This window comes from Scylla paramamosain, chromosome 15 (genome assembly GCF_035594125.1).
Source record: "Scylla paramamosain isolate STU-SP2022 chromosome 15, ASM3559412v1, whole genome shotgun sequence".
Lineage (NCBI taxonomy): Eukaryota > Metazoa > Arthropoda > Malacostraca > Decapoda > Portunidae > Scylla > Scylla paramamosain.
This window is the reverse complement of record NC_087165.1, coordinates 11,108,339-11,128,511: the sequence shown is the minus strand read 5'-3', so window position 1 is coordinate 11,128,511 and position 20,173 is coordinate 11,108,339. Positions and strand designations below refer to the sequence as shown.

The following is a 20,173-nucleotide window of genomic DNA, read 5'->3' as shown; positions in this document are numbered from 1 at the left end:
CCAATAATGTGGCACCGGTGACCTGCTCCCATAACTGCCTGCAGGGATGAAGTGCCGCTGTATCAAGTGGACCTGGACCGGCCGCCGCGGGACCGATGGACTCCTCTCGTGCAGGCCAAGGGGGTTCAGGTGTGTGTGTGTGTGTGTGTGTGTGTGTGTGTGTGTGTGTGTGTGTGTGTGTGTGTAAAAATCAGGTCTATATTTCGACTTCTGAAAGGTTTATAATCTGAAACTGTTTACATGTTTATTACTGTTTTAGGTCAAATACTCGTGATATGATTTTCAGTGTACTTGGGTCAAATATTGGTGGTGTGTGGTGTTGGGAGTGATGCAGTGTTAGTTGTATGGTACTGGAAACGGTGTAGTGAATGAGATGGTAATAGTGTTGTTTTAGAAATGGTGTAGTGTTGGAAGCTGTGTAAAGTTTTAGGTGGTAGTGACAGAAATGGTGTAGCATAGCAGATGGTGCAGTGCTGGAATTAGTATAATATTGGAGAGGGTGTTGGGGATGGTGTAGTTTTGGAAGTGGTGCAAAGGAGCGTGTGGCGCAGTGCTGGAGGCGAGGTGGCGATGTACCGTGCGTTCAAGCAGAGAATTGCGTTTCCCCCCAACAGATGGAGGCGCTGATAGATGACGTGACGCAGCTTGTCCAAAAAACTCTTCGGGGAAAGAGTCCTTCAGTTTCTCCTCAGCAGTCTCTCGGAGGTACAAGTTCATCGTAAGATTCGAGGCATTATTCCCTCGAGTTTTAATGTGCAGCCATCGTACAATACTTTAATAATCTTGTACACTGTGTACTTCACTTATGCATGTACTACAATGAGGTTCAGAGTTTAAGTAACCCACAACACTCAATTCAGCTGTGTTTTGAGTTTTGCCGCAAGCATCCTGATCTACAGTTGGTTTTCTCAGAAACCTCGACAACTGATAGATTCCCAGTAAATCAGAAAACTTTATATCGAGAAGTAAAGCAAAACATAATGATTGACTGTAATACGTAGATCATCCTTGCACAAGTGTGGTTAGCACACGTGTCTCTCTTACAGGTGACCTCCACTCTGCCTGAGCCATACAAGGAGGAAATTGAGGGGATTTCCTCAGCTTCAGGACTGCCAGTCAGCACAGTGACCTTGTACAATATATTCTATGAGATCTTTACTTTCTGCACCTCACTAGTGGTTCAGGACCCCGCCGGCCACCTGTATCACGCCAGGAATTTGGACACAGGAGTGTTTTTAGGGTTGGTATGTCTTCGTCTTGTCACACACACACTACACTCAGTCCTCTTGCTCAAGAGGAGCAGTAGCCGCTCACTGTCAGTGGAAAAATCTATCTCGAACTGAACGGGATTCTAACCCACGCCTGTCGAGTGGTGACTGAAGTACACCCTTCAATGAACGATACTTAGGTGTAGCTGTGTGTGTAGGTGGGTGAGTGGGAGCGCGTTCACTTCTTTCTCCTCCAGGCGAAGGTTAAGGCATGTACAGTCCGATCTGTGGATAAGGCTATTTTTTTTTTCTTTTTTTCTCTTTTACACCGGTGCACACTATATCTTTCTGCTAAAGGAGAACGGTAGCTGCTCGTTCCTCACCTAATGTGTGTGTGTGTGTGTGTGTGTGTGTGTGTGTTTCGTAAGGTCGACATGTTCCCCAGGTGGGATGCACACAACCACACCTGGAAGGTCGCTGAGCTGCTGCGGCCGCTCACCGTGCGGCTGCAATGGACACTGGGCGGTGTTACTGTCTTTGAGTCCCTGAGCTTTGCCGGCTACATAGGCGTCCTGACTGCTGTTAAGAAGGTGAGTTTAGCCATTATGCTACCACGTGTGTATGATAAGTCCATAACAGACTTGTATGTACATTATATTTAGTTCTTCAGTCGTGTCTCAACCTGTGTCATTGTCAACAGGACAACTTCACATTCTCTCTGAACAAAAGGTTTGCCCTCAACGGAGGCTTCATTGGCTTGCTGGAGTGGATGCTGCTCAACGACCACGACCAGCGGTAAGTGCTAATTGCGTGAAGCTTATGTTCTTACATTTTTATTAATTTCACTAGCACTTACTGGTTCCTCAGAAACCAGACTTTAAAAAATATGAAACAATGTGGTTGAGGTAATTTCAGTCGCGCAGCACTACTTTCATTCACAGAGAGAAGTCATAAGATATTATTAAATTGTTGTGTACGTATGTATATATGTTTAGCACGAACACTCCCTTTATGTTTAGGAAGTTATCAGAGACCTCAGTATCGTTAAATACCTCCCTGTCCGCCAACAGCTGGGTGTCATTTCTCACGAGGGAGGTGATGGAGACGGCCACCACCTACCAGGAAGCACGTGATGGCCTCTCCAGCCCACGCCTGCTGGCTCCCGTCTACTTCATCCTGGCAGGCACTCAGCCCGGCGAGGTTTGCTATTTTAATTAACTACATTACATAAACTCCTGTACATGATTTTGAAATGTATGCACTGTAGATAATGTGTAGATAATCAGTAGATAATCTCTCTCTCTCTCTCTCTCTCTCTCTCTCTCTCTCTCTCTCTCTCTCTCTCTCTCTCTCTCTCTCTCCTCTCTCTCTCTCTCTCTCTCTCTCTCTCTCTCTCTCTCTCTCTCTCTCTCTCTCTCTCTCTCTCTCTCTCTCTCTCTCTCTCTCTCTCTCTCTCTCTCTCTCTCTCTCTCTCTCTCTCTCTCTCTCTCTCTCTCTCTCTCATTCTCTCTCTCTCTCTCTCTCTCTCTCTCTCTCTCTCTCTCTCTCTCTCTCTCTCTCTCTCTCTCTCTCTCTCTCTCTCTCTCTCTCTCTCTCTCTCTCTCTCTCTCTCTCATTCTCTCTCTCTCTCTCTCATATATATATATATATATATATATATATATATATATATATATATATATATATATATATATATATATATATATATATATATATATATATATATATATATATATATATATATATATATATATATTTGTTTATTTATATTTTTCGTTCGTTTATCATTTTTTGTAATTTATCTTTTATTTTATTTATCAACCACTTCCCGCAGGCTTGCATCATCACCCGAGACCGAGACAACTATGACCTGAAGCCGCTAGGACAAAATGGGTCCTGGTTTTTGGTACAAACAAACTACGACCATTGGAAGACTCCTCCTTTCTTCGATGACCGCAGGAGTCCCGCTAACCACTGTCTCACCGCCGCGGGCGTGCAGCGCGCTTCTCCCGCCCTGCTGTACAACGTGCTTTCCACACGCCCGGTGCTCAACAAGGTGAGTGGAATACAAAACAGTTACTCAAGTACAATGACGGCGAAAAAATACCACTAATACCGCCATGGACGATGTGTTACAGGCAACAGTGTACTCGGCGCTCATGGATGTCAGGTCCGGCCAGGTGCACGGCTGGCTACGCCGCTGTGAGGACCCCTGCTGGCCCTGGTGACTGTGAGGACCCCTGCGCTTAACCAGCTGATTGTGCTGATCCCTGCCGGTCCAGTTGATTGTGTTGACCCTGCTGGCCATGATGAGTGTGCTAACCCCTGCTGACCTTTCTGATAGTCCAGACCGCTGATCCACTCTGGCTGTCATAACTGTCCTGTTGACACTTCTCGACTGTGTGACCCCTGCTGATCTCTTTTGGCCACAAGCTTCACCCCGGAAGACATCTTGGCTTGCGTGTGACCAACGATTGTTCCATTTTCATCACAAACTTGTGGATATATTTTTCGTAGTTTTACTTGTAACACTGGGTGGTGGATGTATACCAACAATGTCAGTGACTCCCGACAATGAAGCGGAATACAAGTTTTATATAAAGGGAAGTAGAACAATAACTCTAAAGAATGCAACGAACTGCTCAGTAGGCGCCTGGCTTCATACAGTTGCCTAAAGAAAACTTCCTACGTACCGCACACTCTTCTCGTTCATTTTCGCACATCTTACCACATTTTGTAGTTAGTACTTATTTTAATCCTTTATTAGTTTCTTTCCATTTTCCATTTTCTTTTCATCATTTTTGTTGTATTACCCAGAATTTACACTTACTTTCTTATCTATGCATACAAAATATCACTCAAAAGTTCCGGCCCCAACCAAAATATCTCGCAGCAAAAAACAGCCAGGAGTCACTCACACTCGCCTCACCAGTGTTCAAGCATTGTCATTTCCCCACGGAGGACAGATGCTTCCTATGACTCCAGATACATTTCATCATTGTCTCCAAAACAATGAGGGAAGAGACAGAAGACACACTGTGCCAGATCGGGTGAGTACTAAAGAGCCAACAATCTAAAGCCGCAGTTAGCCGCTTCAACCCAGTGCTACTTGGCCGCACGATCTCGGGGCAACAACAAGCTTGCCATGCTTGCCCTGAACTTTACTCTGCATTTTATCCTGTGATTTCTTTCTTTCATCATCTCTTCATACCTTTGCAATTCTAACGCATGATACTGCCTATTTACGGCTTGACTTTTTCCTTGCAGTCCATTATAGCAAAACCATCACAGTCCTAAAACACAAATACCATCGCCAAATATTAGTACACTTATTTACCGGCAGATTTCAAACTGCTCAAGTTTCAAGTATAATCATTGCCACGGTCCACTTTCAGACATACCTTTCTCCACATATATGCTGATGTTTCTGTGATTGAAGGTTCATACATTAATACTATCCCTTCATCCATTTCTTGATCCTTCGCCCAGCCCTTCAATATCTATTCTGAATCCACTATATATTCTTTGATAACATTCTTTCTAATACACTCTGCTGCCCCATACTAAGCGTTACTAAGAAACCTGCTTCCTCTCTACCCATTCTCACACATGCTTTACCATCTCTGTATGAATTTTTCAGTTCTATGTAGCTTTCTAATAATTCAATAAATATGCATTGCGTGCCACAGTGTATTTTTTTGCTAGTCACATTAGGAGCATGCCTTCTGTAATTTACAAAAAAAAAATATATATATATATATACTCGTATATATACGAGTATATATATATATATATATATATATATATATATATATATATATATATATATATATATATATATATATATATATATATATATATATATATATATATATATATATATATATATATATATATCATGAGTCACTAATTATGCACACCTCCCACACCCAGCACATTGAAGGCAACACAGCCTTAATCCTGAAGGCTACCATGCTCATCCTCCATTTGGAACTCGGTCTTCGACAACTTTTTTTTTTAGTCAATCCTTCATTTGAAATTCTCAGTCAGTACTCCCCCATAAGGTTTTCTTAGTTTGCTAAGTAAAGTTTATTCCTCTATAACACGCACAGTCCTTTATTTTCCATTAGAGTTTGTAAAATATTTTATTACAATTTCATTTTGGAACTTTTTAAACACATAACATGGCCACACAAATAACTAAAACACTCAAGCTTAATTCAGTTGCCTTATGTAATGTCTAACGAATGATAACTGAAAAATGGGAGCGATTTCGAGGTTTTAACAATCAGTTCTTTGCTTGTCTAAGGATCAACAATGTTGTTACACCAACCACACGGTTTCCAGCCAGTGCCAGCTCGTTATAGCTAGTGGGAGCAGCTTCCCTCATCTTCAGAATGTTGCGAGGCTTTATTTCTCTTATGGCAGGACGAGACACAATCAGCAGCCGAAGACAGTGCTAATATCTGGCTGTCTGATGGCAGTGAGGGTGAGAATGATACTAAAGATAGGAATATCGCTCTTTGTTGTCTTCTGTCTCAAAAAAAAAAACTACTTTAGTAATTCGAGTGGCTGTTTACAGGTTGGCGTGCGCTCAGAACAAGTTTCTTCAAAGTTTTCTTGCCTTTTCTTTTTGTATACGCCTGGGGAAGAGGCGTCATCAGTGGTTGGTGATGCAGGCCTCTTTGTAGGTGGGCAGCACTGTCATGCAATTATCTTTTTTTTTCTTTTTCTTCTTGTGTGTGTGTGTGTGTGTGTGTGTGTGTGTGTGTGTGTGTGTGTGTGTGTACTGCTGGTCAGAGGTGGAGTTGGTGTTTGTGGGCAGAGAGACTCTGAGATGACGTGGGCTGCACCAGTCAGGAGGGTTGCAAACTTGGCTACTCCGTTGGCTTTTTCGTTACCAGTCCTGCTTAGTTTGATATCCAGCGGAGTGTACCAATATATATATATATATATATATATATATATATATATATATATATATATATATATATATATATATATATATATATATATATATATATATATATATATATATATATATATATATATGTATGAGGCACCAGCCAAGGGCAACGAAATTGTAAGAAAAAAGGCTCACTGAGATACCAGTCCCTAACCAGAGTCAGAATCGATAGTCAAAAATTAGACGATAAGTGTCTTGAAACCTTCCTCTTCAAATTCAAGTGGGAGCCATGTCACTTGGTACTGGGGCGGATGGTACTCAGATCATATAGGCCTTAGGTCAAATAATCCTCGAGACAGATCGGCCTGAGTGCAAATAGGTCTCAGGACGTTTCGTACTCGAGACACTTAGCACCCAAACCACTTGGTCCTCTAGACTCAGACGTCTGGACAACTGGCTTCGTGAAGACAGCACGTGGATCCTCACTCACTGATTATAATGTTCACCAAACCATCCATCTACTTATTCAACCATATCCACCCATCCACTCAACCACTCAATCCCCCCCCCCCTATTTCACTTACCCACCCAACTATACAACCATCGACTCCTATAGATACATCCATTCATCCACCCATCTATCCAACCATTGACTCCCATAGATCCATCCATTCATCCACCCATCTATTCATCCACTTACCATCTACCTATCCACCAATCCACCCACCTATCCACACAACCATTCACCCTCTCATCCACCTACCCACCCGTTGACCTGCCCATCCATCCACAAATTTACTTAAAATCCATTCATCTATCCATACATCTACCCAATCATTCATTCAATCACCCTTCCATTCATATATCAATCCATCCATCCATTTATCCACACATCAATGCATCGACCCATCCATACATTTTTTCGTACAATCCTGAGCCATCTGTGGCGTCAAGATCATGATCAAGATCAAGATCATGATAAAAAAAAAATCTATATATATATTCTGCTCTACTCTATACAAAATTTAGATTTTTTCACCAACTTTATTTTTTTACTGACAAGAGATACCAGAATAAAACCTCCACTTGGGAAAACAGTGGCATTTATAATATGACGGTCCACCTGAACAGAACGTAGTGTACAGTATCATCGTCAGCATCAGTGACACCATCACAACAACAACAGGCTGAGGTCTGAGACAAGTGTGCAGCAACACTCCACTCCTGCTAACAGGACTCACTCAGGAACTGGATATATTGGAATAAGCTCTGATACGCGTTGAGGAGCAAAAGAGGGAACTAAAGAGCTGAGAGGAAGCTGAGGCCATGAGCAAAGTAAGGTCACCCCCACACACGCCACTATTCACACTTATTACAATTTTTTTTTTTCTTTTTTTCTTTTTTTTTTTAAGTACATCTTACCAATAGCAGATCCTTATGTATTATATTTTCGCCGCCCTCCAGGACAAGCTTTCTTGGGAACCTGGTGGGAAAGCGGGGTTTCAATAGGAGGCCAAATTTGGGAAACCATGTCTAAGGAGAAAACCACCGCTTTTGGGGAAATAGTGGGAACCTAATGGGAAAATTGAGTTTTTTGGGTGAGGGAAGCCATCTATTCCAAATTTGGGCATTCATGAAAAGTCCAAGGATAAGATGCCATATTTTGAAAACGAGAACTTTCTAGCTTAACCTAACTTTCCCTAACCTGATTTAACCATTGGGCTTTGCCCTCCTGCGCCCCTCTTAAAGACACTAACTTAACTGGGGGGAGGGGGGCTTTGTCCTCCTGAACCCTCATAAGGACATTATTCTAGCCTAACCAAACCTAGGGGGCATCACCCACCCATGGATACCCCCTTAAGGATACTAATCTGACCTAATTTGGAGGTTTTGCCCTCCATGGACCCACTTAAGGACAATAATCTAACCTAATCTAACTAACAAAAAAATATGGTAAAATATAGAATGCAGAGATCTATGTGTTGTGAGTTGTGGCACATGGAGCCATTTTTCTGACCACGCCACTGTGGCCAGCCACATTGGCCAAAGATAGCAACTGTTATTTCAGATGGCAGCACACTCACAAGCCACGATCTGTTATCACCGCCCTGCCTCCCACTGTTATTGCACTGTCTTGTCCTGTCTGTCACAGCATCAAGTACTCCTTTCTGTGAGAGGGAAGAATGGCTAAAGAGTTGCTCGACTGTGAAATATTGATTGTAGAATTGGAGAAGAGACCAGCACTTTATGATCTGAATCTGAAGGAATACAGTGACAAGAATATTAAAGAAAAATAATGTGTGGAATGCTCCAAGCAATAGTCTGTTACTGTGGAATGCACCCAGTGCACCATTCTGCACTTTTTGCAAATCATCATCACAAATAGAGTGCAGACAGCTGCTTCTTCCATGAGATCCATAATGACACTGACCTCATTTGTGGCCACCACCAAGTGGCATGTGTGCACAGTGCTCCTACTCACCATTTTTTTGTGGCAACCATTTTTTGTGCCAGCAAATTTTTGTGGTGGCCATCGACCACAAAAAGTGGCTCATGTGAATCCAGCCATATAGGAAATGGAAGGTCCAGGGTGTGGTTGCTCGACCTCATCTTCAAAGGGTGCTGGCACCACTGATTGTTCAGCTCTTGATTGATTTTAGCAAAACACCATGCGATCTTAAGAAATGTACACCCAAGTTGTCTTGCTTATGGAACTGCGCAATAAAATTCCAGTATTTAAATTTATGTCCACTGCTGTCGGCTACCATTGTGACACTGGGAACTTATCCAGCTGACTACTGCAGGTGCCATGTATACTTGTGGTAATTGGCCAGAAGTAAATGATGTTTTAATATGTCATTAAAAGGACAGCTCTCATTGGCTAAATGAAAGATATACAAGATTCAATGCACCATTCCATACACTAACATACTAACACATGCATCACACTGTATCCCTCCAAGCAAGCCTCATCAGCATGGACTTTGAATTTGTGATGCAGTGCAAGACAGATCACATCACTAACGTAACCATGCATGACTCCAAAACAAAACCACCACACATGTGTTATACAATGAGTATCCATCACCACATGTGCATAATTTAGCTGCTCCATGAGAAGCAGCTATTGGTAAGATTATCCATTTTCTTTCTAATCAATCCAGAATGACCCAATGAGCCATAAGTAGGTAAAAATGTAAAAGGGGGGCTTACTCACTCTATGACCAGCCCACCCTAACCTGTGGGTGGTGGTGTGCTGTCACCAGCTGCTGCCACTCACTAGTTAAGTTCTTTCCTACAAAGTTAGGTTTATGCTGGTACTCTGTTTCACTTGTTTTTTTGTTGTTTTACATTTGCTATCTGCTAGTTCGTTGAGATTCTGATAAAATACATTGCTTAAAATGCAGTACCAAAAAATACTAGTAAAAATGCAGTGCAAATATTTTTTTTTTTTCTATTAACAGTTATTGAAAATGCTTGTGATAGATTTTTGTTTTTGCATCTATTAACTCAAAGGAAGAGGTAAATTTTTCAATGAAAGGGTAGAGATAATTACAAAATATATGAATGATTAAGAAATAAAATGGTTTCAGAATGGAGAGATGCTCTGCATGTAAATGAAGAAAAAATACAGCAGATGAACATGTAGGTGAAGTGCACATTCACATGCAGAGAACATGTGACACTGGAAAACATATGAAGTGGATAGAAATTTGCTGAATCCATTGGTGTGCAGAGCTAACCAGAAATTTTGATATAGTAACATGTGAACCGTTAAATTTAACATTAATAACTCTGTTCCAATAACATTATTTGATGTAGAGAGTCACCTTAAAGGCAGGCACCACCCAGTGATTGAACCCCAGACCTTCTGCTTGCTGGACAGGTGTGTTACCCATTACATCATGGTAGCCTCTGTTGACATGACACTGCAAGGGGCAGCCTTGGGGGAGATGTGAGAGTGGTCTGAAGGTACCGTGATGTAACAGGCATCATGGCCACCTGACAAAGAGAATATCCTGTCTTTGATCCCCAGACAGTGCCTGCTTTTCTAGTGGGACTCCCTACCTCTAACACCTACCTTTAATTCACATATCAATTTAGCTTTTTTTTTTTTTTTCTCTCTTCCAAGTCTTTTACGATACATTTTTACTAAATTTTCCTCTGTCATAATATTACACAAGTGATAGAGTAAGATTCTAGCATGTCAGTTCTGTAATTTTTCTGACTGATCATTGTTTTACAGCAACAAGTGGTAGCAGGAGGGTCTGGTGTGGCAGGGAAGATGGCAGATTTCAAAGCACGGCTTGCCAAACTCCACACTAAAAGGGTGGGTTTTTTTCTTTTTTTTATTTACTTAATCTTGATTTTTATTTTTCCATATCCTAATTATGCTTGGAATGACCAAGGCAAACTGTTCTGTTTTGACGTTGGTCATTAGCAATGCTGTCATCACAGAAACAGCAGCCATATAGCATGGATGCTGCTATGCAATGTTTGTTTACAATTAAGGCATGAAGTGCATCACCAGCAAAGACATTTTGATTATTGTCTTTTCCTTCCTGTTGGGTCAGAACTTTCTAGCTAGAGCAGTAAAGAAGAGACAGAGGTTATGAGCACACCAACAGTTATTAGAGAGGCCACTTCCTGGCAAACATAAAACTGTGATGGAGGCTGAGAAGAGAGTTTAAGAGACTTTCCTTGGAGCTTACAAGAAGACCCCAGCCACCTTCATTAAACTTCTGTAGCTGGTTGGCCCTCACATTATAAAGCAAGCCACAACATTCAGGCAGCCATTACGTGTACATGAACTCCAAATCCACTCTATATGACTGTGTTTACATTTGCATGTGGTTTTGCTCTTTTCCCAAGTTGAGAACATCTGGTATAACAGTTTTGCCTTTTAATCACACTCCTGCAGCATAGTTCTGGACTTTGGTAATTCAAAGCATTCAGTAATGTTTTTGATTCTTGCATTAAAAAAAAATAAAATATAAAATACTTGAAAACAAATCTGAAGACTGACACTTATTTTCACAGATGGTTCTAATAGCACCAGCAGCAACACTTGAGTCATTTAAGATGGTTATGATTCAATACAAGGATTGTTTTCAACCAGAGGGCAAAATTTTTTATACTCTGACATAGCATAAAGTCAAGCAATACTTAGTGATCAAAAAATAAAAACTAATTACGTATTACTACTGTACTTACACAGGACACTTCATCAGCTGGGTAGAAATTTTAATTTCTAGTAACAGTCTTGGCTACTGGCACTGTCAAGAAGTGCAAAGCATCTCAGTCACAATGGAGAAGTTCTATAGGCATTGACAAATTGATGAAATTAAATTATTTTGGGTTTTCTTGTAGGCTAAGGTAGTATGACAGTTAGCTAAATTCCTGCCAAGCTTGTGTCAGGATTAAATCATTTAACTCTTGTTCTGCTTTGGGTGTGCCACTGAATGCTGACTTTTTTCCAGAATGAAGCCTCAATGCTCAACCACAAGGAGGTGGTGGAGGAAGACCGTCTCAAACAGATGCCGAAAAATTACGCAAAGAAACGGCAGAGACTTGAAGCAGAACTTGCCGAGGATCAGCGCAGGGAAGCAGCAGAATCTGAGGTATTGTCAGTAGCATTGTTAGCACTGTCATCATCATTACTATCATAGCCATCAAAGTAGTTTAAGCTTCAATGTAATCACAAGTAGAACATTATGTTTTATTCTTTTATAGTCACAAATTAAGAAAATTATTTCTTTTCACAGCATATTATGGTACAGTGATGTACTCAGAAAACTGATTGATGCTGAAAAGCAAGAGCAAGTGAACTGAGTATATTTGAAAACACTTTGCTATGAATCTTTTCTTCCAACTGTTTTGCACTAAAATATTGCATCACTCAAATATCCATATCATGTTCTTTTTATTTTATATTTTATACTGCCATCCATGATTGTATGATATAAATAAATGCCAGTAACTTCCATAATGAGTGAAAATAAATAAATGCCAGTAACTTCCATAATGAGTGAAAATAGAGACAAAGTATGGGTTCAGTCTAGTTTTTTACTTATGACTTTCTTTTCATGTCTGTATATTTGTATCTTTTCATGTCTGTATATTTGTATACTATCCTTTCATGTCTGTATATTTGTATCCTTTCATGTCTGTATATTTGTATACTATGAAGATTTTTTAGTGTCTATTACTCTTTACATATGAGATCATATCATGCATTATGAAGTTTATGCCACAATGCTCTGAAGACAGCAGTGTATCTGGATTTTTCTGCCAAAATCATAACAATAGAAACGGACTCTGATGCTGAGCCTGTTAGGCCTGAAAGCCTAAGTCTTCCGATGTTATCCAGGGGTTGAATGGTCTGTCAAAAAATTTTATTTTATTCTTTTATTGAAGCTAAATATTTCTCCTGTATCTGCCCTGTAATGGATATTGCATCAGTGGTTCCTTTGCTGGTGTCTGCTACAGATGTGCCAGCCATCTGAGTGTAGACGTCTACATTGCATGTGGATGTAGACATCCTGCTTATTTATGTGGGTGTAGATGCAGATTTAGACGGATCTGGATGTTGGTGTGTGTCACACAATGACATCTCAGAAATGCACATGTGAATGCATTCTGGATATGTGGTATTATATTGCAATCATTTAAGAATTTATTCAACACTGCAGCCAGTTCTTTATAATTTGTATGATTCAGCAAGCAAGCTCCCTCACAACATGGAATGATAGGAAGTGCCTGGCATTGCCTGTTATCTTATTTCATATCACCACCACATCTGTGTGACAAGATTATAAATGTTTACTAAATTGCAGATGCAGGTACAGATGCTTATTTTACCACAAATTTCAATACAGTGCAAAATTTTTGAAGTTATGCTGTGTTCCGTGTATGGAAAGACAGATATCAGATACATCTCCTGTACCCATTCTGCACATCATGTAAACTAACTTTCATCTTTATAAACACTTGCAGAATTTTTTTTTTCATTACACCATCACTTTCCTTTATGCGCATTCATAATAATGTGCTTTGATTATATATCAGTTACACCTTATTCACATAAAACAGTATTTTTCAAATCAGAGACCAACCCCAGCCTTATTTTTTCAGGGAAAAAAAAAAATCTGCTGCCCACCAAATTAAGTTTCACTGCTTTCCAGGGTAAAGACTATGACCGCATGAAGCTCCTGGGGGTTGGGGCAGATGAGGCAGAGCGCTGGGAGAGGCGGAAGAAGAAGAAGAACCCCGACCAGGGCTTTTCCACCTATGAAGATGCCACAATCAGGTCAATATTAAATCTCTGATTCAGTGACTTTGCCTGGAATTCTGCTTATGAATATATAACCATGATACATAAGTAATGCTCTACATATAGAGAAACTCTTTGATTTAGGGGAATTTTCCATTCACATTGGTCTATTGTTATATAATTAAAAAGATTCCAGTTCCAATAGTTTTCCTCAGTGGGAAAAGTGGAAGCTTTTTTCTGCTGCCATGTTAATGTCGGTTCCCACCAACAGACAACACCACTGTAGTACCTCAAAAACTTCATTTATAAATGGAAAGTATGAGAGACAATTGTGAGGTGAATAGGATGGTTGGTGAAAGCAGTGACAGTGTATATGGAAGGTTTGGTATTCCTGTAAAGGGCAAAGGAATGGCCAGAGGCGTGTTCACAGTGATACCAGAATGTTTATTTTCATCCATACATGGATGACTGACCTATTGTCAGTACTTATTTACTGCAAGAATTTAGCACTGATTGTAGTAAAGTTAAGATTAAATTGAAGACATGTCCATATAAATATAATATAATTTGTTGATTTAAAGATTTTGATAATATAGGTTCTTTGCTATACTGCCCACTTACTTGCAGAATAAATGTTTATGCACTGAAGGTAACATCTTATAATATGATAGAGTCTCCACAGATTACCAAGACACATCTTCTGAAATAGTCATGGTAATATGATGCCTTGGAATTTTGCATTGTTTTGCTCTTAGTGGTATAGTTTTTCTGGTTATGTCTTGATCTGGACTCTTCCACTGGCCAGGAGACAAGTGAAGAACTTAGTTTTCTGGAGATCATCAGGGAAGGATGCATGAGCATTACTCCACTCTAAAACACAGGCTTTTCTTCATTGTGGAAGTATGCACACCCTTATCTAACATTAGGTGAAAAATATATGGCTAAAAGATACCACCTCCATATTTCTGGTAACTGGAGAGTGGAGTGGCCCTCATGCAACCTTCCTTGATGGCCTCCAGAAAAGCCACATGGCCCTTGTGCACCATCCAGTCAGTGAGAGGATCTGCACCAAGATGTTAAAATCCACAAGAAAAATTATACTGCTAAACACATGAAACAGAAAATTCTGAGTCACAGCATTATCAAAATAATTTCATGGAAATGTACCTTATTTTTTCTGACAACTGCAACTTCATGTCAAAGTCGGTACAAATTTTATTTATGCAGACATGTCTTTCAGATTATCTTGCATTTCTGTTACAATCAGTATAAAATTCACTTCATAAGTAAATGGAAATGACAGTCTCTGCTCTGCCCATGATAGCTTAAAATTCTGGCAGTATTGATTGGCATCAAAATCCATCACTTCCCTCAGCAAATAAGCCAAAGTGGCCATCAGCAGCATTTTCAGGTGGCTTGGTTACAAAAGAGATTGGAGATAAATGAAAAGAAAGATACACAAAAGTGGAATGGATGCTGTGAGTGTGACAGAAGACTCCCTGCAAAAATACTTAAAAGTAAGGAAAGGTAGGCATTTTCATGAACAGCCTTGCACTGCCACTCCACACTTTTAAGAAAACAAGTCTGATGTGCTGTTGCCTTGATGCCAGTTCCTGTGCTATACTGTAAAGGAGTAAGAGTGATTATTTCCATGGAGAGATTTTGACTTATACTCCTCTATCTCCAACAAAACTAATTGGGTGAACATGCCCTTCAGCAGCAAGATACAGATGTTGCTGTTTATAGATCTTTAGTCAGTAAAAGGGGTTTGGCATTATATAAGCAAGTTACCTTTTTTACTATTTTTCAGTCTCTTTCATACACTGGAATATACCGATTTGATCATCAGAACTGCCCAGTTATTTGTGTACAGATCATAGTATTAACAAGCATTTGTGTGTTTGCCCAGTGACCAACTTGTAAGATGGTCATGAATGCTGAAAGGTACTTTGTAAGAAAGTGCAAAACTCAACACCAGTCAAGATCCTTTTGTTGTTCTATTGGCAGACAATATCAGCGGCTGATAAACAACAAGAAGGTAGACATGGAGGAGTATAACAGGGAGAAGCAGATGGTGGGGGAGGATGCATTTTATGGACGTGACAACACCATTGCCATTGGCCTACACAAGGACTCAAAAGAGGCCATTGATAACATGGTTGATGACCTTGAGAAACAGTAAGTAGCTTGATCATTGTCCTTTAGAGATTATCACTTTCTTCCCTATCTTTCCTTTAACTGTGGTTGTCACTTACCAGGAGCAGCAGTGGGTGATGCTGATTTGACCTTCAGCTTTATCTTTCTATACATCAGACTATCTTAATAAGATGATTGCTGAAGCAAGGCTCTATTTGCATACATTTACAAGCGTTCCTTCTTAATAGTAGCATCCAGGCCTCCAAGGAAGAGAACACCAGTCCTCATTTCAACATACAATACAAGGCTTTGTTGCACAGCATATCCAACAGTCTACACAGTAGGATCCAGCAGCATAACTGTTGTATTCCTGCTGCACCATAATAAACCCATGCATCTCACCCAAGATGCTGATCAGATTAGATGTGGGAAAACTTTCATGGCCCTTGAGCCTACATCTCACATTGACAACTGCTCTCTATCTCTTACGTTGAACCATCCTTCTGTACTTTACAGACGTCTCTCTTACACTTAACAGAGTCCATTCGCCCTTTTTGTGATTTTCTGCTAGCCTTGCTCCTCTCACCTCATGTCTTTACCAGTCACTCATCTAGTTATCTAGTTATTTTTATCAGTTGCACTTTTACCAGTTATCTTCACCATTGCTCTTATTCCATCCTCCACATCCTTTATAGTTGCCCAGACCATTGTAATGGTTAGCACTCTGGACTTTGAATCCAGCGATCCGAGTTCGAGTCTCGGTGGGACCTCGGTGGGACCTAATACTTCCTGTTCTGCTTGATTAGCTAATTCTTTCATCATCACTTTTTCACACTTCTATATTCCTGACAGGATCCATATCTGGTACTCAACATAGGTTTCTTAGACCTTTTCACTGCTCTCTCTCTCTCTCTCTCTCTCTCTCTCTCTCTCTCTCTCTCTCTCTCTCTCTCTCTCTCTCTCTCTCTCTCTCTCTCTCTCTCTCTCTCTCTCTCTCTCTCTCTCTCTCTCTCTCTCTCTCTCTCTCTCTCTCTCTCTCTCTCTCTCTCTCTCTCTCTCTCTCTCTCTCTCTCTCTCTCTCTCTCTCTCTCTCTCTCTCTCTCTCTCTCTCTCTCTCTCTCTCTCTCTCTCTCTCTCTCTCTCTCTCTCTCTCTCTCTCTCTCTCTCTCTCTCTCTCTCTCTCTCTCTCTCTCTCTCTCTCTCTCTCTCTCTCTCTCTCTCTCTCTCTCTCTCTCTCTCTCTCTCTCTCTCTCTCTCTAAAGTGTATTCCTTGGGGATTCATGGGCTCCCTTCTTTCCAGAGAGCATTTTCTGGTTTTAGCTGATGTGGTATCATTTATGGATTCCACTGTCAGTACCATTGTGGTGCTGTTATACTATGAAACATTAATGAACTGAGATAGAAAGGTATACACAAGAAGGGTAACCACATTCAACCTCAAGATTTTTTCAAACTCAAGACATAAGCATGACCATTTGAGTTGTTTGTGACTGTCACTGTAAAGCAGAGTTTGTCTGCATAATAATTGTTTTATTACTCCATTAATAAGAGAATCATTTTAAGTGTTACACTCCAAACTTTTCAACAGGATATCCAAGAGGGAGAAATATTCTCGTCGCCGCATATTCGACGATGACGCAGACATCAACTTTATCAACGAGCGCAACATGAAATTCAACAAGAAGTTGGAACGTTTCTATGGCGACTACACAGAGGAAATCAAGCAAAACCTGGAACGTGGAACTGCTGTCTGAGCTCAGGAGTTTGTTGATAGAATTGCCGGAGAAAATCATGATGTGCTCAGGTCATTTTCTGCAGTAGGGAACTGTTCTGTCAGTCCGGAATGGTTACTGTTGCCTGTATTTATGGCACTATTGGACGTTAAAGGTGGCAACTCTTTTAACAGACTTTATGATCTGTTCTGTGCAGAATATTATTGTTCATGTATGCTTCTCATTATGGCCATAAAATACAGGCATATAAATACTGTATGTTGTAAGACATTTAATTGATTTTCATAAGGAACACCACATTGAGTCTTCAGCAGTTTGAGATAATTAAGATTTTTCAAAGAAAATCATGAAAACCACATGTCTAAAATGGTGATATTAAATTCTGACAATCCTCACCCTAGAAAAAAAATAAAATAAAAAATATATAAATAATAATTTCATGGATCATGAAATGGAAAAAAAATTATATCAGTACTAGCAGTTTTAAACTTGGGAATTTCCTTATATAAAAAATACATGTAAGCAATTTGGGAGCATTTTTGTACAGCCAGATGTCTCTTATAGGGACAAACAGCACTGCCATCTTGTACAATTAAATTAGCCTAATCCTACCTATTCAAGTGAAATGTGGTAGATGGCCAAAAACAATGTTCAAATTAACTCATAGCCCAAAATAGCTTCACAATCTTGGAAGAGACTACAACATTGCAAACTCAGCTACACCCATCACACACCAACAAGGCCACACTATTACTATGCAATGCACACCCTGCACCAACACGTGCCACAAAAATTATCCACACCCGGGTCTCTTACCAGACCACCTCACCTGGCTGTACTTGACCACTAAGGTGCCCAAAACACTTTCAGGCATGGTGTTGTATTGTACTTGTATGGGGTTCAGGTTCATATACTCAGCAAATACTATATTGCACTATACAAACAAGTTTCCTGCTATTAAGAGGAATAGCAATTAATTATTGAAACATCTGAAGAGGAAAAAATTAACATAGTTATTATGAATTTTATCCTTTGTGAGTAGAAATTTCATCATATTTATTCTAACCAAAAATATGGAGTCCTCACATGGCTTGGCTATCTTTTATGAAGCCCATTACTGACTTTTTCTTGTGTTAGTTGAAACCATTGATTTGGTATAACAAACTAAAAATAACATCAAGTAGAACAGCTGACCCATGATTTTGTCCTTATTCTTTTCATTCATTTAGTTTTTGTACGAGTATTACATATCCTGAGGTTTAGTTCATGGTTTCCTTTCCTTTAAGAGCAAAAGGACAGAGGGCACTGCAGCTGACTACTGTAATAGGAAGCAAAAGAAGTGAACAATCTGTGTATCTGCTACCTTTGCAAGAACAGCCCACAACCAAAGTCCATACTATCTCCTTTCAGCCATACACTCTCCATGTAAGATCTCTCTGTCAGTCTATGACAGGCTGAGATCTACCTTTAAACGAAAGCTAAAATAAGATGAAATATGTACCTCAACTCATTGTAAGGATGGAAATACAGAAGTGGAGTTTCCCAGTCCCTTCATTCTGTCCCTTTCATTTACCTTTATGATAGGCAGGGAATTCAGTGGCAGTATTCTTTCAATCCAACCACAGTGTGGGGGATTCACCTATGCCCTTATATGTACATACTTTGTGAATGTACATAATAAATTTATAAGATCATTATTGTTATTTCTTGAATGCATATAACTATGCCTTCCCAGATTATTAAGCAGTCTATCCCAGGCATGATTTTGGAAAATTGCAACATTACAATTCCGGCTTAGGTTCACTGATTATTAGTACTACAAATCCTACTCATTAAATGATAAATTATTCAGGTGTTGTTCTGTGGTGATATGAGTGATGATGCAGTGAAGTTTGGGTCACAGGATTCAAACTTATATATTCATTACTAGCAGTGATTCCCTACTGCATCTCACACAGGAATTTTACCATGTATCTCATTTAGTTGAGATGTGTGTGTGTGTGACCTAATTTTTTTTTTTTTTTTCTATAGGACTGGGTCAAGCTTGCAATGTCCCATCTTGTAAAGTTAAATTGTCAGATTTATCTTTAAAATCATGAATGCTCTTTGCACACAAACTTCGTCATTCAATGAATTCCATTACCGAGTTAGGTGGCTTGCATGTGTGTTTGTGTGTGTGTGTGTGTGTGTGTGTCACTTTATCTCAACCATTTCATCCCTTGGGGATCTCGGCTTGTTATCCACAATGATTTCATTTAACTTCTCTGGTTTGCTATTCTGGAACCAGTTTGCACATTCCCAATTTTGTGTATGATGTGATTACCTTAGATTACCATAACTGCATATCAATGCTTGTTATAAGCTTATCATTAGACTTAACAAAACAGCTTTACATTTTTCTCATTTAAAATAGTATTGTCTATATTAGGTATTTTATCTATCTATTAGACCAACACTTAGCCCAAACAAGTCACACATGCACACATCCAGCCACACCTATCAGGATTGCTTCACATCTTCGACCTCTCAGCCTCTCAGTCCTACTTGTCTCTCATTTTCAATAACTTCCAGATATTTGTGCTAATTCACCACAATATTTTGCGTTAATTCACCACAATAAATGTTTTATTCAGTCATGATGTAATATGAATTTTCCATATTTTTTTTCACTATGCACCTCCACCCAAACATCTCACCCCTATGCTCACAACTTAGAATTTCTTATTTCTTCCCCTTCTTGTATCAATCCTTGCTTCCGTGAAGGGATCCTTCAAAACAGCAACCTGACACTCAAGGACCCTCCACCAACAACTGGAGAGCCAAGTGATGGATGAAGGTGAGGAGCCAGGGCCAACCGGGGGACAGGGGCAACCAGCCTCCCCACACACAATAAAAAACAATGGCAATGATTAAGGAT

The 20,173-nt window shown here is 39.9% G+C and overlaps 3 protein-coding genes across 4 annotated transcripts in view; 2 read left to right on the top strand and 1 right to left on the bottom strand.

Moving 5' to 3' along the window:
- LOC135107430 (acid ceramidase-like) overlaps positions 1–4,894 on the top strand; it is a 6,912-nt gene extending 2,018 nt beyond the window's left edge. Inside the window, 9 exon segments of the mRNA XM_064017285.1 lie at positions 45–129; positions 615–650; positions 652–705; positions 1,047–1,240; positions 1,654–1,798; positions 1,909–2,003; positions 2,279–2,408; positions 3,043–3,264; positions 3,347–4,894. Of these exon segments, the coding sequence (XP_063873355.1) occupies positions 45–129; positions 615–650; positions 652–705; positions 1,047–1,240; positions 1,654–1,798; positions 1,909–2,003; positions 2,279–2,408; positions 3,043–3,264; positions 3,347–3,436 (1,051 nt within the window). The 3' untranslated portion in view covers positions 3,437–4,894.
- The window catches only part of LOC135107428 (hemicentin-2-like), a 194,722-nt gene that overhangs the window by 172,484 nt on the left and 2,065 nt on the right, over positions 1–20,173 (bottom strand). The gene's annotated exons all lie outside the window — the stretch shown is intronic.
- On the top strand, positions 7,251–18,950 carry LOC135107432 (pre-mRNA-splicing factor syf2-like). Its single transcript, XM_064017287.1, has 6 exons — positions 7,251–7,449; positions 10,361–10,444; positions 11,595–11,735; positions 13,299–13,423; positions 15,395–15,565; positions 17,112–18,950. Exons 1-6 carry the CDS (start codon positions 7,441–7,443, stop codon positions 17,275–17,277), a joined length of 696 nt encoding a protein of 231 aa, XP_063873357.1. The 5' UTR covers positions 7,251–7,440; the 3' UTR covers positions 17,278–18,950.